The sequence below is a fragment of the Sorex araneus genome, chromosome X, assembly GCF_027595985.1.
Source record: "Sorex araneus isolate mSorAra2 chromosome X, mSorAra2.pri, whole genome shotgun sequence".
In the NCBI taxonomy this organism is placed as follows: Eukaryota; Metazoa; Chordata; class Mammalia; order Eulipotyphla; family Soricidae; genus Sorex; species Sorex araneus.
Window position 1 is genome coordinate 15270520 of NC_073313.1, and position 25065 is coordinate 15295584.

At 47.2% G+C, this 25065-nt stretch overlaps 1 protein-coding gene across 2 annotated transcripts in view; it reads right to left on the minus strand.

Annotated features, from left to right (window-relative positions):
* Positions 1–575: 575 nt before the first annotated feature.
* The window catches only part of ASB11 (ankyrin repeat and SOCS box containing 11), a 32475-nt gene continuing 7985 nt past the window's right edge, over positions 576–25065 (minus strand). For both annotated transcript variants that reach the window (XM_004612202.2, XM_004612204.2), the window contains exons 2-7: positions 19383–19462; positions 15285–15392; positions 14527–14677; positions 9868–10002; positions 8916–9107; positions 576–1062 (exon numbers count right to left, since the gene is read on the minus strand). In XM_004612202.2, coding sequence (XP_004612259.1) covers positions 938–1062; positions 8916–9107; positions 9868–10002; positions 14527–14677; positions 15285–15392; positions 19383–19462 — 791 coding nt within the window. In that variant the 3' untranslated portion in view covers positions 576–937. The remainder of the gene's footprint in view (positions 1063–8915; positions 9108–9867; positions 10003–14526; positions 14678–15284; positions 15393–19382; positions 19463–25065) is intronic.

A 25065-nucleotide genomic window follows, 5' to 3' on the forward strand; every position in this document is an offset into this window, starting at 1 on the left:
TTTCATGTGTCTTTTGGCCATTTGTCAAATATCCCTACTTGGAGGGTAAGAGATAGGGCGAAACTGTGCCCCGTTGAGAAAGATTCAGAAAACTTGGGGAGAAGGAGAAGACAGATTCTTGAAATTAATTTTATAATCATCAGAAATAAAAAATGCACTTTTGACACAAAATATTACTATATCACTATAGTCACTGAATCATAACAGTAATCCTTATAATAATTCTCTTTAGGGCCTGAGTGTGGAACAAGAAATAGAACACAGGCTTTTCATGTGTTCTTTTTCATGTGAGGCCCTGGGTTCCATCCCTTGTCCTGTTGGATGTGCCTCACACTCCCACTAGTACCAACAATAGGCAAAAAGATGTCCATCAAATACCCACCAGAAGTGAGCAAGAGATTCCAGTCTCTGGGTGAGCTCATATCTCCCCACACCTGTCTTATGAACGAGGGCATCAGTCAATTGTAAGCATCACTTCACTGTGATTTTTAAATATTTAGCTTTTTATATATATAAAAAGGCAGGTAAATCAAATAATAGCAGAAATTTATTCATAGAAGGAAAGGGGAAGGAGGACAAAACTAAATCAGAAATACATCTTAGAATACTTAACATTCATCATGATCTTATTTACCCAGATTTGCATGTTTCTCCACAATATTCGGACTGGTGTTCAGCTTGTCCTAAGGATAAGAAATCATCAAAAATCACTTCTTATTTTCACTCTACTTCACAGGTTTATTTTTGAAGTTTCTTAACAATAAGAGCTGAAAAAACAAACATTTCTGGTTGCCTTCTGTTTAATTAGAACATTAACCTACCCATTCACCAAAGATTTCTTCTAATTGGCTTAGCTCAAATGAAGACACTAACTCTTAGGCATCTACACTAGGTGACAACCGATTATTTCCACGTTTCTTCCGATGGAGAGTTGGTACTACTGATACAGAAGGAATCTTTCCAGTGGCTCTGGCAGACACAGTTGGCAGACAGTTTGATGACAGGGTCGACCCAAGCACTTCCGGACGCACAGGCGGCAGAGCTTGGAAAGAGTAGGTGGGCCTGAGGAAGGAAGAAAAATAGTGTGGGTCCACTGTATTGGGTTGGGGGTGGTGGTGGAGGGGCAATGTGAGGGCAGAGAAGAGGTTGAAGCTCCCTAGAAGTTTAAGAGAGGCTTGAACTTGTAGAAATTAGACAAGAACTAGACCCTAAAGACACACAGGATCCAAAAGAGCCTCTGTTTTGTTTTGTTTTTATGATTAGTATTTGTTTTTTATTAGTCATGTTTTTTTTTTAATTTTATTGAATCACCATGAGATAGTTACAAGCTTTCATGTATGGGTTACAATCTCACAATGATCAAACACCCATCCCTCCACCAGTGCACATTCCCCTCCATTGATATTCCAGGTATACCCCCCCCTTTCTCACCCTCCCCCTGCCTCCATGGCAGACAATATTCCCCATACTCTCCCTGTACTTTTGGGCATTATGGCTTGCAACACAGACACTGAGAGGTCATCATGTTTGGTCCATTATCTACTTTCAGCACACATCTCCCATCCTGACTGATTACTCCAGGCATCGTTTTCTTAGTGATCCCTTCTCTATTCCATCTGCCTTGTCCCCTCCACTCATGAAGCAGTCTTCCCACAATGGGGCAATCCTCCTGGCCCTTTTATCTATCTACTGTCCTTGGGTGTCAGTCTCATGTGATGTTCTTCTATACTCCACAAATGAGTGCAGTCCTATGTCTGTCCCTCTCCAAATAGCCTCTTTGGGTGGGGCCACGTTTCTTGAAGTCTGAGAGAGTAATTAGTAATTATATTCTAGAGATGGTAACCTCCTTAGCTATATAGAAGTCTAACCAGAGACAGATGCAGTATCTGGTCCAAAGGGAATTTGCTTCATTGATTTACTGCATGCACCAGACTGGCTGAGAAAACAGTAATGGAAGCACTGAGCAGGCAGGACCCTGATACAGAGAAGTGGAGGAGTGAAAACTGCCCAGAGAGTATCAGTAGGAAGCAAATGTCTGTGGGGACAGAGGCAGTGTTAGGAGATGCAACAGGGGCTGACACGAGGGCCCCAGTGTCCCCTGAACCTCCTGGGGCTAGCTGCCCATAAGGCAGTTCTGTCTGTGTCCCAACTCACAGGATCTCAGCTCAATAGAAGAAAAGAACTCACCTCACACAGACCCTGTTAAACCCCAAACCTCAGTTCCAGGGAATCAGAGTCATCATGCCCAGGGCTTTGAATGACTTTGAGTCCTCAAGAATGATAAGTTTTGAAGCATCAAAAACAGGGTTTAATAGACCAAATGGGCTTCCAGAGAGGGGATGCTTCTATCCAGGGCCATTTGGAATGCACCATTCTTTCCTAACCTGACTTTTGAAGAGAGATCTCTTCAAGTAGATCCACAAAGTTTCCTCTTCAAGAAAATCCTCCACCCCATGAGAAATGGTGGTTGCAGGTGCCCAGAGCCAGATAATACCAGGATTGCTGTACTTAGAGGAATTGGGGGTTGTTTTAGAGGCAGAAAATGAGATGAGAGCATAAGAGTGAGACAAGGCCAAGGAGAGGGGGAGTTGTCTTGGGCCTAATAGGGATGTAATTGAGCCCGGGAACCCCCTGATAAAAGTGAAGGACAAAGAATAACAGGAGCCTTCCAGCCCAGAGAATGCACAGACAGGCCCAATATATCCTCAGAGCACCCACCTCATTAACAACTCTTTATTGTATGATTGTCATTGTGGGTTTTGTCCCCTCTGGAGGGCTTTTCTGTACACATAATGGGTAGTGCATGCACATAAGCAATTTGGTTATATAATCCACATGTGTGAACTATTCGCCTAAGACCCACCTAAACTCGCTCCCCAGTGTGATGCAATCACCTAATTCACCCTCAGACTATACTAGGAAAAAAAAAGTACTGCTTGGGCACTGTGGGTCAGCTCCAATTCCCACAGTGAACCCACTTCTAATTTTCGGAGCATTCTATGCTTAAAGGGATGTCAGCTACAATTTGCAGGGTCGACACACTCCCCTCTCTGGAATGTCCGATGCTGAAAGAACTGCTTGATTTGTTGCTGTGGAACTGGTTAATTGTTCTGCTGATGAAACACAGGAACCATCACCCAACTGGTCCACACAGTGACATTCTGGCCACATCCCCGTGTCGTCCTTGGTGCCCTGATTCAGATGACATTACACAGAGCGCCTGCCGGTTGAGGTCATCTGCGCTTTCCTCTCTTCTGGGTGGACCCTTCTGTCCTTTTCTCTCCTGCCGTTCCCACTCGTATTGAGTTGGTCTCTGCCTTGTGCCTAAACACTCAAAGAAGAGCTTTGTTTATCATTATCTTTTCAGCAAATGCTGTGGCACAAAAGCCTGGCCTGTTTTGAGAATGTCGATAACTTATCCTAAACCCCTTGCCCTGAATACTGAGGCCTGGAGAAGTAACGAAATAACCCATCTTGTTTCTCCATGATTGTCTCCTTATTTCTGCTCATGACCCATCTTTTTTATATTCCCCCCACCATCTACAAGCACCTTCACTGCATGAAATTCACACTGACACTTGGCTGCTGCGAATCTCTGTCAAACTTGGTTCCTTATGGGCAACTGAGGTCAGGAAATCTGCTGGGTTACTTGGAGTTTTCTCTTCTGTGCGTGTTTTTGGTCCCTGGAAAGGAAGCTAAAAGCAAACAATTTCACCCAGGCCTCAGATTCTGCAGGACAAGCTGGCTCTCATGAACCCAAACCCCTTCCCCTCCCACAAGGCAGAAGAAGCAGTCAAAAAAACATTTGACCTTCACCTCAGTTCAAACAACTGAAACGTTACTCATTGTCCTCCCCTAACTGGAACCTTCTTATTAACTTATCTTGCACCTGCAATACTGAAGCCTTTACTGACTTCTGCTGTGAGTCAGTTTTGCTAATTGGAAACCAAAGAAACAAATCAGAACAGAGTTTTTTTAATGTTCTAAAAATAAAATCATCCTTGGCTTGTGGAAAGGGAGCAGGGGGCTTGGGTGGAAGGTGGAGAAAATTCTTTTCTCACCCATCTTATATGTGTATAACATGTAAATTATATATAATATGTAAATATATATAAATTTACATATATATTTTGTATTTGTATAAAATGGGTCAGAACAGAAAGATAAAAACACGTTGGGGGGGGCTGGAACGGTAGCACAGCAGGTAGGGAGTTTGCCTTGCACGTGGCCGACCTGGGTTCAATTCCCTGCATTCCATATGGTCCCCTGAGCACTGCCAGGAGTGATTCCTGAGTGCAGAGCCAGGAGGAACCCCTGTGCATCGCCAGGTGTGACCCAAAAAGAAAAAAAAGAAGAAGAATTATTTTTAAAAATGTTGGGTTTTTTTTTTGGATAAGAGAGGGCAAAGGACAAGAGTTTTGCATATAGAAAGGACCAACAAAATCATTTTCAAGAGACAGGATAAAGTTGAAAACTCAATAAATCAGGAAGGAGTGTATATGTGGGGAGAGTCCTTATGAAATTATGGTCAAGCTACACTAGATCAAAGGGATTTTTTTGAGCCTAACTTTAAATGATTTTGGTTGGAACTTGATGTTTTACTTCTTATAAGCTTACAGCAATTTTTCTCATTGAGTTATAACCTGCAGCGGCATCCTGATGGGAATGAGAGAGTCAGTACACCTCGTCCCAGGAACCTTCTCGGGCATTAACACCCAATCCTGGGCCCAGAGCATCTGTGTCAGGGGTCATGGGGATGGGTCATTGTGATTTACCTCACAGAAGTAGAGCCCCTTGTGACCTGCTTCCTGGGACTGTGACGGCAGTGTGAGAGGGTCACGCTAACTCTTGATCTCTTTTCAGCCTCTCCTTGGCTTTGTCTCCCCCAGATGGGAAGCTAAATCGCTGTTCTTTCCTCTGACACCCCCTTGGCTGTATCCTTAAGATCTGGTCTGCTTTTGATCCTGCTATGCTTAAGAAATACGCAACTGATCTTTTTCTGTAATCCAGCCTGGCCCCAACACGAACTAGAAAACCAATAAAAGTGGCCATCTAATTGTAGACTTCATCCCAACATTATTTTATAACTTGATCTGTTGGACAGAAAGCAGGGGAAATAGCGTGAAGTTCCTTATGTGCAGTTTTTCCTTGCCTCAACAGAAAAAGAATCCCTTTACAGAACTCTAAGTTGGACCCAGTCCCCTAAACTCACCCATGGTTCTCAGACTCTTGCCAAACTACATCTATATCAGAACTGTCTGGTTGTATGTCATCCAACCATACAACCACAAGCACTCCTGGAGGAGTCTACTCTATCCCATCTCTCTATTCTATCTCCTTTCATACCCCTTCAGTTCTTACTTCCCTTTACCCTACCTTTCCATCTTCCTCTGCCTTTCCTTATTCTGGTCTCCTACCTTTCCATCTTCCTCTGCCTTTCCTTATTCTGGTCTCAAAGGTGTGCCTTTTAGTGAAATCTTCCACCAAATTTGGGCCCCAGTGGATTCAAAATTCCTTTTACCATCTTAGAACTAAAACAGATTAAACAAGACTGAGTAAACTCTCAGCCGAACACGCCAAATCCTGTGAGTTTTTTCAACATTCAACCCTGGTCTATGAGTTGTCCTAGAAGGACTTCATGATTATCTTAGATCAAGCACTACCAGAGACAAAGTTATGAATGTTGGGGAGGGGAGAGGGGAGGATGGGGGGCAGCAGTTCCGGTCATGAAACCACAATGACCCTCATGAGAGATGGCCTCAAGCTCACTTTTTGGTAGTTATTAAAGAAGGCCTTTGGGTTAATAAGACTAAGCCATGCAATTATTCTAAGGGGTCAGCCATAAGCCAGGAACCCTATGAAAATTCCATGCTTCTCTAGAAAAAAGGCATAGGTAAATATACTAATACTGGCCTTAACCCTTTGGAGGAACTTGTTACACTGAGGGATAAGTTTTTATTTTCCAATCTCCCCCTGACATATGCAGCAAAGGCACATGTACAAAGGCATATATACAAAGGCATGTGTACCCCTCATCGTACAGATTATTATCAGCAGCCACTACTGCCTTTTACACTCTTGCCAGGAAAATGAATGAAGCAGGAACTCACCCCAGTGCGATATGACCACCTAATCCACCTTAAGGCCACACTAAAATACAATACTGCTTGACCATAGCAGGTCCGCTCTGGCACTTGGGTGACCCACTCCCCTCTCCAGAATGTATGATGCTTAGATAACCACGTGTGCTTTGTTCTGGAACTTGTTTGTAGAAGCTACATTAAATTCTTGGATGATCACATGCAAGAACTGAGGACTTTTCTTACCCAACCAGACCATGTGGTAACATCCCTTCACCATCCTTGTGACACTTGGATTGCTAAGGAGCGTTTGTGTGATAGAATGCCACCTGGGATCCTGTGCCTGTGGGATGAGCACATCAGCAGCCTGATGGTACCTTCAGACTTCCTGATAATCCAAAACTGCCGCTGTGTTTCTGGCTGGACCCCAACAACTTGAGACCAAGTTTCCCGAGAAATTAAAAGGCCAAAAGTTAGGTATGTGGAAGACACACCCACAAACCACCTCTGACCTCTGGCTCAGCCATACAAACTCATTTATCGGCCTTGCTTCAGAAACGCACAAATAAATCTCGAAAGAGATCAAAAGCAGCAATTAATCTCAGACCCACACAAGGCCAAACAGACCGAAGTAAATCAGGGGTTGGGGGGGTGGGGTCAGCCTGGTGCCCACCCAAGCAGAGTCTCCAACAGCTGCTTGCTCCCACAATCCAAAATCACCGCCATGCCCCTGGCCAGACTCCACTGTCTCAGAATAGACCTCACTGAGATATTAACCTGTTGAAAATTTGGGTATGTGGGTTTTGTGACTGAAATCTCCAGGCTTTCTTGGGAGTCATAATGGGCTACCTCTCCCACCTCTTGTACCTCCAGAAGTCTCAGCAGTCACAGCTATTCCCCCAAAACTGCCACCCAGTTTAAAAGCTACTCCAGCTTTACTTTCCTGATAAAAATACTGAAAGCCCTGAACAAACATGATGACCTCTTAGTATCTGTATTGCAAATCATAATGCACAAAAGGAGAGAGAGAAAAAGAAGAAAAGGACCTGCCATAGAGGCAGGCTGGGGGGGGGGTGGAGGTGGCGGGAGTTGGGGGATGGTGAGAGAGAAATAGGGAACATGGATGGTGGGAAATGCATACTGGTAGAGGGATGGGTGTTGGATCATTGTACAACTGAAACCCAATCATGAACAGCTTTTGTAATGGTCTATCTTACAGTGATTCGATAAAAAAAATTAAAAAAGAATGAAACAAAAAAAAAACATTACTTTAACAAAGAACCAAAGAAAGCCACCTTGGAAGGCACTGGACCTTAATTCTGAACCTAGGACGCAAGTGTGGACAACATCTCTACCAGATACCCAAGCACAACCCCTCTAGAAAGAAATCAGGAATCAGGCCTGCTCCGCCCCCGAGAAGGTGCCTGGGTGTACTCTGATGTGACTGATTGTGCCTTGTCCAAGAACAAAACGGTTATATTTACTAAGCTAGAGAACAGAAAGCACTGCTTACAAGATCTGTAGATTGCGGCACTAGAAACAATTCTATCTCTTTTGATTTTGTTTTCTCTCTCCCTTTCTCTCTTCTTTCCTTCTCCGCCAGTGTCAGGGATAAAGCCCCACACCCCACACACGCAAGGTGTGACTCCTATTGGAAATCATATTCTCAGCTTACACTTGAAAAGGACCTTGTGATTCTAAAATGGGAGCTGGCATGGAATTCTTCCAAGGGGTGGGAATAAAAGAATAATCCTTAAAGGCCCGAGCTCTGGGCAATCCTCGAGACATGAGGTTAGTGGTATTCAAAGTGTGGCTGCTGACCAGCCATGGCAGATTTCCTCAGGAGCCTGTGGCCATGCAGAGCTCCAGACACCGACCCAGCCCAGGCACGAGACCCCAAGGTGGTTTATGTGTGGGTTAAAGCTCTAGAGGCGCTGAACTAAAGGTGAGTCCCCTAAACTGGGGAACCATGCAGAAGATATATGGGATGGGCAGATGGCTCACGAACTGGAGCTGGTGGGTGGAGTCAAACCCAACCCCCCGAGAAGTTGTTTTGGAAATGTTAGGATTGAGGGGTACAATCTGGAGTCAGACTGTTTGGCTCAAATCCTAGTTCTTCTTTGCAACAATGTGAAGCGTTTCAAGCCCATTGCTTTGTGTCTCTCGTTCCCCCCCCCTTTGCAGCTGGGGTTCCTCTAAAGTTCATGGGGCTTTCAAGTCGGAGGAATTCCAGGAGATTAATCTGTGTGTAGAACTCAGCCGAGAGATTAATCTGTGTGTAGAATTCGGCTCAGCGCTGGAGAGACGCAAAGCTGGCGCGATGGTCTTTACTATTCTCCCGAGCAGACAACTGCCCCACACGAACTCAGATGGCACCCTTTGTGCAGGGTCAGAGTGCGTCTCTCTGTTGCAGCTGAAAGCCAGAGCATCCACAGTTGCACTGGCCCAGGGTGGAAATGCCAGCGAGGCCGGATGCGTGCAGGCCCACCCTCTCTCTGCTGCAGAGAGCAGGCAGCCCCGCTGGCCCTTTAGTCTGCTCTCTCACTCTGTGTCCACTCTGTAGTCTAACCCAGGACTCCTCCTTCCCCCGAGTCCCCTCCCAACGTCACCAGGCTCTATTTGGTCTACTCCGTCCTGTCCTTATGCCGGGACACCTGGCCCGCAAGCCTTTGCCAGGTGGATACCTAGTTCTTGGGATGGCAGATACGGTGCCATGGGGCAGTTGTTGGGAACGGCCTCGTGTTCTGAGGGAGCCAGTACAGAGCCCAGGCCCTCTCGCTGGTACAAGGCTTTGGAGCAGACAGAAAGGGGCTTTGCAGACCGCTGGATCCTCACCTTCCTGAAGCAGCAACGTCTGCTCCACACTGCTTTTGGGAGTCGCCAGGTCAAGGGCGTTCTTGCCCTGAGCATTTCGGCACGTCAGGTTAGCTCCGTAGTCTAGCAGCAGCTGGACGATTTCCGCACTGGACTGCCTCGCGGCGGCATGCAATGGGGTGTCCAACCACTGGCCCTGATCCACGCTGGCCCCTTAACAAAGCAGATGGCCACAATTCAACACCAGATGTCAATGGGGGAATGCACAGGACTTCTCCGAGATAGTGTCTGTAGAGAAAGGACCTCTCGGAGGTCATGGCATAACTCACATCTCTCGGGAAACGTGACTTAAGCTGAGCACCCCAGCAAGCCCTACTAAGGGTTTCAAAGAAAAATGGGGCAGCGGTGGGGGATGGATTTGGCCCCTACCCTGTGGTGTTCAGGGACTATTCCTGATTCTGCGCTCAAGAGTGACCTCTGGTGGTACTTAGGCCCAAATGTGGATCCAAACAGGACGAGCTGTATGCAAGGCGGGTGTTTACCTTCTGTACTCTCTCTCCAGCCCCTTCCAAAATATTTTCATAGGGGCCATATCTGGTATTTGTCAAACCGAAGGCTGACCTGGGGATCAAACCGAAGGCCACAAATGCTAGGCACATACTTTACCACTTGAGTCCAATTTTTTTTTTTTTTTTGCTTTTTGGGTCACACCCAGCGATGCACAGGGGTCACTCCTGGCTCTGCACTCAGGAATTACCCCTAGTGGTGCTCAGGGGACCATATAGGATGCTGGGAATCGAACCCGGGTCGGCCGAATGCAAGGCAAACACCCTACCCTCTGTGCTATAGCTCCAGCCCCCAAAAAATCTTTTTAAAAGAATTTTGTTGAGCTTGACAAGAACTTTCTTTCTGAAGCCATGGGAAAACAACATAGTTAATAGATATTTCTAATGAAAAGATGTCTGGGAATTACCTAGTTCTAGAAGTTTCTTCACACACTCTACCTTCTGGTAGGTGCAGGCCACATACAGAGGCGTTCCAAGCTGAGGCAGTTCTTGGTCAATGTCGGTGTTGTTTGCCAGCAGAATCTCCACACATTCAATGTGACCTGGTGGAACACAAGACAGCGTCACTCAAGCAAGGGGGACATGGATTCTGAGCACCACTAGGGGGCGCTCTTCTGCAGCTGGCTCAGGAAACAACCGCGATTTGGGTGGGTGAACGAAACCCCGGGCGGGCCTGGAGTGATAGCACATTGGGTAGGGCGTTTGCCTTGCACGCGGCCAACCCGGGTTCGATTCCCAGCATCCCATAGGGTCCCCGAGCACGGCCAGGAGTGATTCCTAAGTGCAGAGCCAGGAGTAACCCCTGTGCATTGACCCAAAAAGTGTGACCCAAAAAGCCAAAAAAAAAAGACAAATAAGAAGCGGGGAGGGGGGGGCAGAGAAACTGAACTCAAGCTCCCCCCAAGTCCTAAATAAAGCCACCAGAAAACCAAAGTGTGCTGGTGTTACCTCTATTAATTCCTCCATGAGCAGCCCCAGAGACACCACCAACTCAACAAAAATCACAGTGAAGGACGAAGCCACAGGGTTCTAGTTGGAGTCTACAAGACTCACACGGGATCTCGCGTGAGCCTGGCACTGCTGCGAGAAGACAGTACTCAAACCCAAGGCCCAATACTGATATCTTCAGTCCTGTCTTCCCCCAGGGGTAGGAGTTTGCCTGGAGGGGCTCAGGAGACAGGAAAAAACCTCCTTGTTGTAGTTAGGATGGAAGGCGCTCCTAAGAATTAACGCAAGGCCTGTAGTCGAGAACACACTGAAATACACTTGCAAATTTAGTGGTCACTGAGAACTATGTAAGCAAGCCTTGTCTTTAGAGAGTTTTTCCCCGTGAAGAGGGAGATGTCATTTGCAGCAGATAAATGATTCGTTCAGTAGCTAATGCTTTTGAGGAATTGATGGGAGCTTGTAAAAAAAAGTTTGTTCTCTTTGAAGATCTAAGTGTTTCCTTAAATATCTTGTCATCACTGATGAACTTAACCAACTTGTTCTTTAGAGCTAACTCAAACATAAGATTCTCTTTAGATGTACTTGATTTATTAAACCTGAATGACATATGGACTGGAGCGGCAGCACAGCAGATAGGGCATTTGCCTTGCACACAGCCAACCCAGGTTCGATTCCTCCTTCCTTTTGGGAGAGACTGGCAAGCTACCTAGAGTATCCTGCCCACACAGCAGAGCCTGGCAAGCTCCCCATGGCGTATTCGATATGCCAAAAACAGTCACAACAAGTCTCACAATGGAGACGTCACTGGTGCCCACTCGAGCAAATCGATGAACAATGGAATGACAGTGCTACAGATCTAGAATGACATATAAGCATACGTTTAAAATGTATAAATAGGGGCCGGAGAGATAGTACAGGGGTCAGGAGCTTGTCTCCTCCAGACCCAATTGGCCCCTCAGTAAGTGATCCCTGAGCTCAAAGTCAGGAGTAAGCCCTCAGCACAGCTAGGTGTGGCCCAAACAACAACAGAAAGTGTACAAATAAGGGCTCTATAGATTAAAAATATTTTTCATATAATTACATCTATTATAGCATCTATATGTCAGAATATTGACTCTGACTGACCCAGCTTGTTCACTGGGATTTAAAGTTCTAAGAGTCCAGGGGCTGGAGCGATAGCACAGCGGGTAGGGTGTTTGCCTTGCACACGGCCGACCCAGGTTCGATTCCCAGCATCCCATATGGTTCCCTGAGCACGGCCTGGAGTAATTCCTGAGTGCAAAGCCAGGAGTAATCCCTGTGCATTGCCGGGTGTTACCCAAAAAGCAAATAATAATAATAATAATAAGTTCTAAGAGTCCAGAAATAATAGCCAATTAATACCTATATCTGCCGGATATTACAGAGTATATAATAAATTATTTAGAATGTTTTGTCTTTTTGGCAGAAGAACAAATCTAGTTTCAGTAAGCTAACATATTCTTAGGGAGTTAACAAACGAATGTATAAAATGCAGTGACTAGTCCACTTCGCCGCGCCCGCCGCTCCAGTATGACTGAGGAGGACAAGGGAGCTGCTTTGGACACCAGCAGCCCACTGAACAACCTGCAGTATGTGATTTGTCAGCAATATGAAATGGTTCCTTTTTAACGGGTCAGACTTTGGTGGGAAACCCTAACAAGAATAGTAAGTTTTTTGTTGAAATATTGAAGGCAACCAAAATGGTAGCCATCTCTCTAGATTGAACTAAGCCATATCCCCACGCCAGCTGAGAAGAAATATCCTTCTTTCTTGGGAAGAAACGCGGCGTGGCGTTAACCATAGTATGATGTCCATTAAGTTGACACGGACCTGGTGGCATGGGAATGGGATACAAGGGAATAAAGTATTATGTACATGGAACAGCGGGACGCTAGTGGAATCTCGAGTCGGGGCCGATACCAGCACACTACTTTTGCTTCCAGAAACTGCAGACTTTCTACCAGACTATCAACTAAGCCAGAGCTCCACGCCGGCTGATGACGGGAAATAACCATCTTTTCCGGTTTTTTTTTCCTTTGTCAGGCAGCGTGGTGAATACTAAACAGGCGTGAACTCGGTGGCGCGAGACGAGGGGGGAAAAATAGAAAAGTTATGTAACAAACAACGGGACTTAATATCTTTACATTCTCAGCAATGGAGAACTATCAAATGATTCCTTGACAATAGGACTGTCTTTTTCCTTTTGGCAGGAAACCCCAGCAACAATAGCGAGTTATGTGTTGAAACATGGAATGTAACCAAGATAAAGCGTAAACGAAACGAAACTTATCAATTACAAGGGCGGGGAGGGGGGGGCGGGAGGGGGCGGGAGGTATACTGGGGTGGTTGGTGATGGAATAGGGGCACTGGTGAAGGGAAGGGTGTTTGAGTATTGTATAATTGACATAATCCTGAGAACTATGTAACCCTCGACATGGTGATTCAATAAAATTTTTTTTAAAATGCAGTGACTAATACTAATATAACATACATCATAAACTTCCTATTTATGTTTTAATTCTGTGGACATTGATCTCTAACACACTGCTACAATGTAGAAGAAATATATAAATAAACACATGAACACATGAATTCAGTGTTTGTGACAGCATATACATATATACATATATATCCAAACACTGACACTTACTTTAGGAATTCAAATTTTAAAAATCCAAATATTTATTCATTTTTACTATTTGGAAAGAAACTCAAATAATATATTTTACTTAAATAGTAAAAAAAAAATGTTTTAAACCGCATTTCCAAAGTAGACACTTTCCCTACACGGAAATGACTTAATTGAACTTTAGGAAATGACTAACATCCTTTGTAACCAATAAACAATTTAAAATAAATGAAATCCATAGAGACACTGAGATTTGACTGTTTTCCTATCATTTAACTTAACCCTTTGTAAAATATGAATACCAAGAAATATATTTCACTATTGCCTTTGAAATAAAGACGTTCGTTCCCCAATTACACCACGAGAGGGCACTGTTGGACAATTTTCTGAGTCTGCATTGTTTCTGGGATCTCCACATAAGCAAATTCCCGCCGGACTACACAGATCCGAAGCTCCGAGGGAAGGAGCTTTCCCAAAGCCAGGACCTTTCAACGGCGTCTTTATTCTGTTCAGTGGCATACTCATGTCATGTCGAGCCTACGCAGAGAGTTTTGAAATTCCTCAAATTAACTTTAAAAAAAAAAAAACCTCATTTCAAAGCTGAGAATAGAAGGGCCTGTAAGTCATCTTTAAAACTCAGTAATATAATTTACTCCCCTGGTACAAGAATTTTCACCGTACCTACCAAGTTCAATTATCTTGTTTGGTCAAACATGACCAAATACCTTGCCCAGAGCATTCTCTGTGGCCTTCTTTGCTTTTTGGGTCACACCCGGAGATTCACAAAGGTTACTCAGATTCACAAGGGTTACTCCTGGCTTTACATTCAGGAATTAGTCCTGGCGGTACTCGGGGGACCATATGGGATGCTGGGAATTGAACCCGGGCTGGCCGCGTGCAAGGGGAACGCTCTACGCCGGTAGGGCGTTCACTTTGCACGCGGCCGACCCGGGTTGGGTTCCTCCGCCCCTTTCGGAGAGCCGGCAAGCTACTGAGAGTATCTCGCCAAGCTCCCCGTGGCATATTCCATATGCCAAAAGACAGTAAGAACAAGTCTCACCATGGACACGTTACTGGTGCCCGCTCGAGCAAATCCATAAGCAAAGGGGTGACAGTAACAGTGACAGTGACCCCCCCCCCCCCGTGGAGAGGAGAGAGAGGCGGGGAGAGTAATGCCTAAGATGGGAGGAGCTGGTTCTGCCCCAGTGGTATATTTCAGAGAGAGAGGAGAGAGAGACAGAGACAGAGAGACAGAGACAGAGAGGCCTGGGTTAGGAACTGGTTCTGCCCACTGGTACTTCCCGGAGACACAGAGCCCCTGGCACTTCCGCTGCGTGTTTCCTAGCCCCACGCTGCGCGCAGATGCAGTGATCTGAGCCCCTGCATGGTAGACGGGCTACCCCTGACTCCCGCGGCTGGGAGGGAGGCTCCACTGTCCCGAGAGCAAATAACGGGGGGACTCAGTCACCTCTTTTCACCGCCTCGTGCATGGGGGAAGCCAGGTGCGCGTCGAGCTGGGCCTTGGCCCCGAACTGCAGCAACACACTCACGCAGGGAGCGCTGCCGCTGCAGCACGCGTTGAACAGGGGCGTGGCTCCGTGCACCGTCACGCCGTTGACCTTGGGACGGCAAAAGGACAATGCATGATGGGACGTTCTTGGCCGTCCGTTCCCTCCAAGTGGGCCCTCCCTGCCCTTTGCACAGAGTGGCGGTGCCGGGGGAGGGGGGGGTCCCATCCTCAGCGCCCCAGCACGCTGCAGAGGGCCCCGCAGCCTCACACTCGCGACGTCAGGCGCCTGAAGGTATCCGTGGCTGCTTCAGGGCGGCCGAGAAGCTTCTGCACCGGGCAGAGCAGTCCCCTAGGGTGCGTGAGAAGCAGCCTCCGGGGTGATCAGGCCGGGCTGGGAACCCTCTGGCCTTTGTTCAGAGAGCTCGGTTGGGGCACTGGCTTCCGATGCTTCCTTTCTGTATCTATCAAGTGGGAGTCACTAAAAACCCACCTTATGCGGTTATTGGGTCGATCAAGTGCGCCACACCTAGAGTATCAAGGTCCCTAGCAAGCACTCCATGAACATTGGCGACCACTATTCACATTTCCCGGCAGGCTGCGGATATGCATCAAGGATACGCGTGTCTTAAGGCCCCAGGTTCGATCCCGGGCCCACTCACTCACACTGCATTGGTGGCATCCGGGATACTCGTGCGGGGGCTGGGGTGGACACTCACGTGGGCACCGCTTTCCAGCAAGGCTTTTGTGCAGGCGACATGCCCTCCCAGGCACGCCTCATGGAGGGAGGAGACCCGGTTGATGGTCACGAGGTTCACGTTGATACCCTGCAGGTTGGAGACAGGCGGCTTAGAGGGTTCATCGGCAGGAGAAACGGAAGCAACTCTATGGACTAAAAAGAATGCCAGTCCCGGCCGTCCTGAGCTGCGTTCTGCTTTGGATTCCCTGAGGGGCCGTAAATGTTCCAAACTTAGTGCATAGCTGTTACCCGTCCCCAGTGAACTACCCACTGTCTCCTGCCAGCCCACCACGGTGCTGGCTGGTCGCTGCTGGGGCCACTTGGCTGGGACTTCCCAAGGGAGCCAGTCGCCTCCGAGTGCCGCCTTGAAGAGGCCTTTTCCCTGCCCCTGTGGGATTTCAAGAAAAGGAAAAGATTGAGGTTGCGGAGGGGGATTCCTCCCATAGTCTTTTTCCTAAGAGTTGCTTTAGCTATTCGTGGGGGCTTATTGTTCCATATGAATTTCAGGCATGTTCGCTCCATTTCTTTAAAGAATGTCATGGGTATCCTTATAGGGGTCGCATTGAATGTGTCCAATGCTTTGGGGAGGATTGCCATGTTGACAATGTTAATTCTCCCAATCCATGAGCAGGGGATATCTTTCCATTTCCTCGTGTTGTCTATAATTTCTTGCAAACTACAACACCCAAAAGGAGAGAGAACAAAGGGGGATGCCCTGCCACAGAGGCAGGGTGGGGTGCTGGTGGGGGGTGGGGGTGGTGAGAGGGATACTGGGATCATTGGTGGAGGTGAATGGGCACTGGTGGAGGGATGGGTAAACGATCACTGTATGAGTAAAACGCAAACACAAAAGTTCTTAAGTTTGTAACTGTACATCACAGTGATTCTCTAATAAAAAATTTTTTAAAAAAGCAAAGGAAAAGAAACAGATTCGGCCACAAGGTGGCAGCAGCGCTCTATAATTGTTACTAGTCCCACCCCACGCCCAGCCAAATGCAGCATTCCAGAAATTGTAGAACTATCCGACCAGAGGCCAGCAAGACCACTGAGGGTGAATCGCCGTCATTGTGCAAGAGAAAAATGAAGAAGCAGAAAGTTCCAAGAATGCAAAGCCCTTTAGACATGGAAGGATCCTGTAGACACCGAGATGTTTATGAAGAAGTTTGCAAGAAAGTATTACGTTCACTGTGGCATTAGCAATACATTAGAAACACACTGCTCATGTATTTCTAAGTAATGTGCCATCGTTTAGAAAGATATTAACACTCACGGGAGCTGGGGGACCATTGTTACACAGGAATTCCATCTTTACAACTCTTCTCTAAAAGTTTTCGAAAATAAAACGTTTTCTATGAAACACTCATATAAGCACGCGGGTGGAAGGCTGCGTAGAGGAATCAGATGCACAATTTTTCACTGTGCACCATTTTTATCATTTTAATTCTTGAACACTGCAAATCTATTAGCTCTTGAAAAGAATCAAATCAGATAAAATTTTTAAATGCTTATAAAAGATTAAGAAAGCAATAAAAGTGAGAGACGAGTTCATTTTTCTTTTGGCCTGAACTGAATTTTCCCCTTAGTTTGGGGCCACGCCACAGGTTCCTCAGGGGTTACTATGACTTTGTGCTGGGGGTTGCCTAGGAAGTACTCAGGAGCCACGTGGTGCTGGGATCACCCCAAGGCCGGTTGCATGTACAGCATGTGCTACTGTGTATTGCTCCATCTTCTGGCCCATACTCTGAACCTTCTCAAGAAGTAAGACAACTCCAGTGAAGGAGAAAGCACAAAAATTGTGCATGCGCACACACAGAGCAGTGTACCCAGTTTAAACCCGAAATCATGGGGCTGGGAAGAGGGTTCGAAGAGCTAAAAATGCATCTTTTGCATGAGGGAACTACAGGTTCACTTCCTTGTACTGCATGGTCCCTGAAGCAGCTTTAGGGGGTACCCCCTCCCAAGCACCCCTGGGTGTCGCCCACAGACAAAATCATTACATTGAAAATAGTAAGGACCATAACTTTGGTGCTAGGTAAGCTGAAGGAAAAAGCTATACTGATTCACCTCCTATGTACAAAGGTAGACTCTAAAACAAAGCAAATGCCATGGGTGCATGGCGCTCATTTCACAAATATGTACTAAGCCACGAGTCATTGTTCAAACTGCTAGGGATACATTCACAAATAACAATAAACTAGCTTGAATAACCAAGACTTGAATAAATCTTCCTGGAGGAATAACATTTGCCCACTCATAAACCTATGTCAATGTTTGCTCTTGAAACTGAATCTTTGGAGTGGGCAGCCTGGAAGATAAAAGTCTGGGATAGGCACGCTTTCAAGACAGTGCAGCTTTGGTTTCAGACCACCTCCAGAAAAAAATTTCCAATGAAAAGAATCAGGATTTTGTTGTTGTTGTTTTGCCAGTACATATCCTCTCAGAGAGCCCGGCAAGCTACCAAGAGTATCCCGCCCACATGGCAGAGCCTGGCAAGCTACCCGTGGCATATTCTATATGCCAAAAACAGTAACAAGCCTCACAATGGAGACGTTACTGGTGTCTGCTTGAGCAAATCTAGGTAATGGGATGACAGTGACAGTACATATAAATGTTATGCTGCCACTATACCACAGTCTACCACGTATGTAGTTGCCTTAGGTCCAAAAATCCGACACCTTCACTAAGAAAGAGCTCATTGCTAAAAACTGTTAACTGAGCCTGGTTGCAAATGGTTCTGATAATGTGCCTCATGAGGGTGAGGCCTTGGGTTCCATCCTGGACCTCTCCCTCCTCCAAATGACACAAGAATGGCTGCTGGAGGGTTATAGCAAGTCCTAGATGAGGGGTGGGGAGAGAAACAGCTACATAACTGCACAGCACAATAAAGCCAAGCACAATCAATCAATCAATCATCATCATCATGCCATTGATCGTCGAATTTCTCGAGCAGTCTCAGTAACGTCTCCATTCATCCTAGCCCTGAGATTTTAGAAGCCTCTCTTTACTCGTCCTTCCCAACGGTGCTGCATTGGAGGCTCTTTCAGGGTCAGGGGAATGAGACCCAGCATTGTTACTGGTTTTGGCATATGAATACGCCACGGGGAGTTTGCGAGGCTCTCCCATGGGGGCAGGAAACTCTCGGTAGCTTGCCAGGTTCTCTCAGAGGTGTAACTAGGTTATAAGATGTCAAGGCCGCGATGCCTTGACAAGCACAATCAAAGGATGTCAAATTCCTGACCCACTCATTTAATCACCTGCGCTTTACTGGATTTATGGACTTACATCTAATACAAACAAGATGGCGGAAGGCTGGCCTGTGCTCTTGGCCTAGGTCATAAAGAGACAGTAACTTCTTAGGCACTTTCTCTGGAAGAAGCCAGCTGTCATGTCATGACACAGCCTGTCTGAGGAGGAGGAGGAGTTCAAATGGGTCAACGACCAACCACAAACAAAGCAGAGAAGCAGCTCCTCCCCTAGCCAACTTGTGGACATGTGGAGCCCAGGCTAGTCACTGGCAGTCCTCTGAGACTGTGCCCGCTCACTCAGCCAAGCTGCCCCCGGGCCCACAGACAACGCAAAGAATCTTTTTGTGAGTCCCAACCCCTGTGATTTGGAGGTGATCTGTTACACAGCAGCAGCTGACTGAGGCAACTCCAGGGCTACTGTTACTGGGAGAGTAAAATCCAACACCTTCACTACAAAATAGCTTAGTGCCAAAACTGTTATGCATCCTCTGAGCCTGCTTGCAAACTGGTACTGAGAGTATGCCTCTTGGCATGAGCCCTGGGTTACCCCAAGCACATAAACTTGAAGGCATCCTCTCTTTTCCTCACAAAGGAACTTCCTCTGAACCAGGAGGGGAGGATGGAATTGAACCGAAAAAGAGTCAGCTCCCTGAGCAAAAAAAATGGTGGGAAGGGGAAATGGAGGCACCTATAAGACCATCTGTCCACTGTCCCTCGATGACTTTGCTGGGCACCAACTGGAACAAGCACAACCTGTACTACAGTCAATGCTAATGAAGAATGAAGCACAGTAGGAGCAGAAGCATTGAGGACAAAGTCTTCTTTCGACTTACTTGTGCCAGCAAAGTTTTAAGGGCCAGCAAGCGCCCCTGGGCTGCAGCTTCATGAAGTGGGGATCGATCGGCCCAGCAATCTGAAAAACAAACCAAGCATAAAGTCAAGGTCTGGAATCTTCTTCCTGTGGCCTGTGTGTGCTGTTCCCTCACTGTGTGATAGAGGAGGGACGCTGGCACCATGCCATCAGACTCTCTCGGAGGCCACCAAGGGTCCAGCCTGCTCATTTCACGGTGAACACAGAAAGGGAACATGAGCATTCTGGCTATGGGGGAAGTTTGGATAAGGAACAGCCCGGTGGTGGCTGAATCTTGTATGTCTAAATAATTCAAAATGAAGGACAAAGTTGGCCAGTGAAGCTTCTCACTTAGTTTTCTTTTGCCTCCTGCCTTCCTCTCGACCACAATGACTCAACATTCTTGCAACAAGACGACCAGTCGCTTGGAGAAAAGCTCTGTTCCAAACACCTCATTTGGGGCCGGAGCGATAGTCCAGTGGGTAGAGCGTTTGCCTTGCACGCAACCAACAAGGGTTCAATCCCCGGCTTCCAATAAGGTCCCCCAAGCACCGATAGGAGAAATTCCTGAGTGCAGAGCCAGGAGGAACCCCTGAGCCTCACTGGGTGTGACCCCCAAAAAAGCATAAATAAATAAATACCTCATTTTACTGGTCTCTTTTCTCTTGGTCCTAAAGCTTCATCATTTTTTAAAATCTTTATTTTTTTATTGAATCATCATGAAAAAAAGTTACAAAGCTTTCAGGTTCAAGTCTCCGTCACTCAATGATCAGACCCCCATCCCTTCACCAGTGCACATGTTCCACCACCAAGAACTCCAGTATACCCCCCTCCCACCCCCCACCTGTGTGGCTAATGATCTTCACTTTATTCTCTCTATACTTTGAATACATTCAATATTTCAACAGAAAACTATTATTATTTAGTATTTCCCCCCAACAATCAAACCTGCTGAAAAGGCATCATTTGATAATTTGTTTTCCATTGCCGAGAATGAAGACTATATGAGAAATTTGGATTTCTGATATTTTAGCTCAGTTCACAGTTTCGTGTGTGGCTGCTCCAGATCTCGTCTGGGTGGAGAGTGTGCTGGTAACACCCCCATCCTGGGATCTCTTGCGCGCCACGTCACTGCAAGCTCATACCTCTGGGTAGTGGGTTCTAGGAGATGGTGGTTGCCACATGGGTGCGCCTGTGGCTGCTGCCACCACCCCTGCTGAAAGAAAAAGTCGAGAGAGAAAACCTTTTCTCTTCCGGGGCGGCATGGGGTTGTAGCTCAGTTCACAGTCTCGATGCATTTCTGTAAGAAGCCGCTGGGTGCCAAAAGTGGTTAGTAGCCCTCCAGGATCATAGTCTTTAAGAAGCCGTGTTGTGTGCGGCTGCTCCAGATCTCGTCTGGCGGAGAGTGTTTATCATTTTTTTAATGAGACTCCAACAAGAGTTTTTCTGCGGGCGATTGAGTATGGCAGCTCACTGTGGAGCCAGTGAGGTTGCGCTGCCTGGATTCAAGTCCCACTTCAACCCCTTCATCTGCTAACACAGACAAGGTACTAACTACCCACGCCTCAGTTATCTGATCTGGTATGGGGTAGAGTAATCTCGTATGTGGCAAGTGCTTTCCTTCCTAATGAAGTCAACAAAACCCATCCATGCTGTTAAATTCATAAGCAATTTATTTAATAAAGATACACCATCAGCAGTGCTCTAAGGAAAACCCCAGAACTGTCAGAAAAACCTTTTTTTTGCCATTTGCTATCAGTAAACAACAAGACCACCCTCTCAAATGAGCATTTGTGAAGTAACTATTAAACATGCCAAGGGGAAATCTTTTATTTCAAATGTAAACCAATTCCGGTTTGGAACATGTTTGACATTTCTCAAACTCTAACTGTGCTGTGGCACATTGAGGACCGTGGCGACAACCAGGAGGTGACCCCATGGATGCTCCTTGGCAAGCTTTGTGTGATGATCCTGATGGGGAGAAGTCAGGATTTCCCTTTTCTGCTACCTTGGCCAAGGCAACCCTGCCAAAGAGGAAAATTTGAAGTCGTTCAAGGTCCCATGGAGAGTGAACTTTTCCAGTGGATGAGAAACCAGAGCTAGAAACATTTCTGGAAGTACTCCGCTTACATTAGAAACCAATTTTTAGCTTCTGTAACCTGTTGGGACCTGAAAGTGTGGGAAAGTTATGCCGAACTCTGCAGAATGTGGAGCCATTGGAATGAACATACATGTCTACATGTCTGCACAGGGCTCTGGATGCTGGAAAACAACGAGGGCTCCCTGGAGAAATGGCTGGTTCCAGGGACTGGCCAGCAAACTCTAAGAAAGGCCTCAAAGGCCTCACCAGAAATTAAGGAAGAAATCATTGGGCTGGAGTGATAGTACAGCGGGTAGGGCGTTTGCCTTGCATGCGGCCGACCCAGGTTCGATTCCCAGCATCCCATATGGTCCCCCGAGCACCGCCAGGAGTAATTCCTGAGTACAGAGCCAGGAGGAACCTCTGTGCATCGCCTGGTGTGAGCCAAAAAGAAAAAAAGAGAAATTAAGGAAGCACTCAATGAATGATGAGTCATGTCTGAAAGACACAGACAGTGCCTTAAATAGGCTGTCACGGGTGAAAGGGTGATGAAAACATCAAAATAGTATAACCTATCCATCAAACAAAAAAAGGGAATCCTTTGATCCTCACTGCTCTAAATAAATCTACAAACCAGGAACAGAGAGCTGTTTTCCTCATAGTAAAATGCCAACTCAGATACGGAGAAGAATAGAATCGGCCTCAAATGGTCTCCTCACAAAATAACTACTGGCTGTAGCAGTAGCAGGGATCGTTTGACAGTGGCCAGAATAACAGATCTCACCTGCTCCAGGAGGAACCTCCACAGTGATGGAGGCAGCTGACGGAACACGGCGCACAGCTATAACCAGGCGTGAGAGGATGCAGGCTCAGGGCGGGGGGTGAGGGGCAAAAAGAACAGCACCTGCTCAGTGGGTGAGGCCTGCTCAGAATCCAGCGGACCAACACCAATGAGAAGACATTGTACCAAAGGAGGGGTCGTCTCTAGCCAGCTCGAAGGGAATTAACTGATCTGTTCTGCTGGAACCTGACAAAGCACAACATCAAAAGGCAGTTTGTGGGCCTGGATGAGATCCCGGCGCTGTCTAGGGCTGCAGCCGTAGCACAGCTGGTAGGTGTGAGCCTTGCACATGGTCACCTCAGGCTTGATCTCCAGAACCCCACATGGTCAGTCCCATGAGTCTTCACTGAGTGCAGAGCCAAGAGTAAGCCCTGAGCACAGCCAGATATACACTCCTACACACACGTGCGCGCACACATACACACACACAACTGTATCACTGTCATCCCATTGCTCATCGATTTGCCCGAGCGGGCACCAGTAATGTCTCCATTGTGAGACTTGTTACTGTTTTGGGCATATCGAATACGCCACGGGTAGCTTGCCAGGCTCTGCTGTGCAGGTGAGATACTCGGTAGCTTGCCAGGCTCTCCGAGAGGGGCAGAGGAATCGAACCCAAGTCGGCTGCATGCAAGGCAAATGCCCTACCCGCTGTGCTATCACTCCAGCCATGCACACACACAACATTATTTGGAAATGAAGAGGCACAAGGTCTCTGGATGAACAGAATTAGGACTTCTTTGTTCTGCTCAGATTTTTTTTAACTCCTTAACGAATCACCGTCAGAGACAATTATAGATTTACAAACTTGTGTGATTACGTTTCAGTCATACAATGATCGAGTACCCATCCCTCCACCAGTGCCCATTCTCCACCAATGTTCCCAGTATCCCTCCCACCACCCCTGCCCCATGTCCCCATTGCCTCTGTGGAAGGCACATTCCCTTTTAGTCTCTCTCCCCTTTTGGGTGTTATGGTTTTCAATACAGGTACTAAGGGGCCATCATGTTCAGTCCATAGTCTACTTTCAGCACGCATCTCCCATCCCGAGCGAGCCCTTCAAGCATCCTTTACTTGGTGGTCCCTTCTCTATCTCAGCTGCCTTTTCCCCCAGCATGTGAGGCCGGCTTCCAAGCCGCGGAGTCATAATTCTTTTATCACTTTAAGTTAGCTCCCAAATTAAAAGTACACACAGGGACACCTACACACATGGCAATTCCAGTACTCTCAATACAAATCACTGATGCTTTGAGAATAAGGCGCATAAAATCCTTAACATCTCCTTTATATCTCCAGTTGTTCCCAAATCAGTGAGAAATTGATGAGTGTAGTCTGTTTAAGTCTCTTTGGACATTTATAATTTGCATAATCTTGGACTAATGAGATCCCATTTGCATATTCGCTCCCCGTGAGTCAGCCTTGCTGTCCTGCTAACACATCTCCAGCTCTTCAGTACGAAGCTGCATCAGACACGGGGCCCAGTGGCCTGACGGTGCTTGTCAAGGGGGCCGGATCACGGGACAGTGTCCACTCACAGATGGCAGCAACACCCGTTGCCCCCAAACAGCAAACCCTCCCCGTGGCTTTATTCTTCATCTGTGCCAACAACCGGAGTCACTTACAGATAGATGATGGGAGTAACTGAATCAGAAACACGATTTCCATGGCAACTTGCTATTACTCACCCAGCATAGTCACAAGGTGCCTGGGGCGGGGGGCAGGGGGGCTCTGACTCCTGCGCCTTTCTCTACCTGCAGCAGACCAGCAGCTATAACTCAGACCAGCACCAAGGCCGGTGATGTCCAGCCTTTCTTCCCTGTGGCCCAGCACTGCTGGCTGGCGCCGCGGTCTCGGAGCACATGTAAGACACGCGTGTGGTCAAAGCTCCCGATCCCCTGTGTTCCACATGCTCTGAGCACAAGCCAGGCAAGCCCAGCTCCTTGAGTCCTGCCATCTCTGGCACCGCAGACAGTTCCGAGCTGCGCAGCACCCCAGGAGGTGGGAGCACTGCGAAATGGGCGTGTCCCCCAGTCAGCACTGCACCTCCAGCCAGGGGCGAGGGCCACGGCCGGGGAGCACGTGTATGAGCCGTGGCAGCCCCCTGCAGCAAGCACCTCGCCCCTACCTTTGGCCCCTGAGAGCAGGTGAGCGGACGCCGCAACTAAAGGAGGGCAAAGTTCGGTGAGCACCGTGGCCGAGAGTACGAGCTCGGCAAGCTGACGTGCGGCCCACCGGGCCTAAGGGCGCGAACCCTTGCAGAGGCCTGCATGCTGGCCACCGGCACCAGCGACGCAGGAAGCGCGGAGGGATGAAAGTTAAAAATAAAAACCAGCCAGGGGCCAGAGCGATAGCACAGCGGGTAGGGCGTTTGCCTTGCGTGCGGCCGACCTGGGTTCGATCGCCGGCATCCCATATGGTCTCCCCAGAAATGCCAGGAGTAATTCCTGAGTGCTGAGCCAGGAGGGACCTCTGAGCATTACTGAGTGTGACTAAAAAAGCAAAAGTAAATAAATAAATAAATAGATAGATAGATAAATGAATGAATGAATAAATAAATAGATAGATAGATAGATGAATGAATGAATAAATAAATAAATGAATAAATAAATAAATAAAGACCAGACAGAATGGTTTGTTGACGGCCAAAGCTTGCCTCTATGTGCACTGTGGTGTCCGTATTTCTAAGATCTTTCAGTGACGCCTAAAGCCCACCTGTGTGTGCCCTGGAGAGCTGTCGCCAGCCTC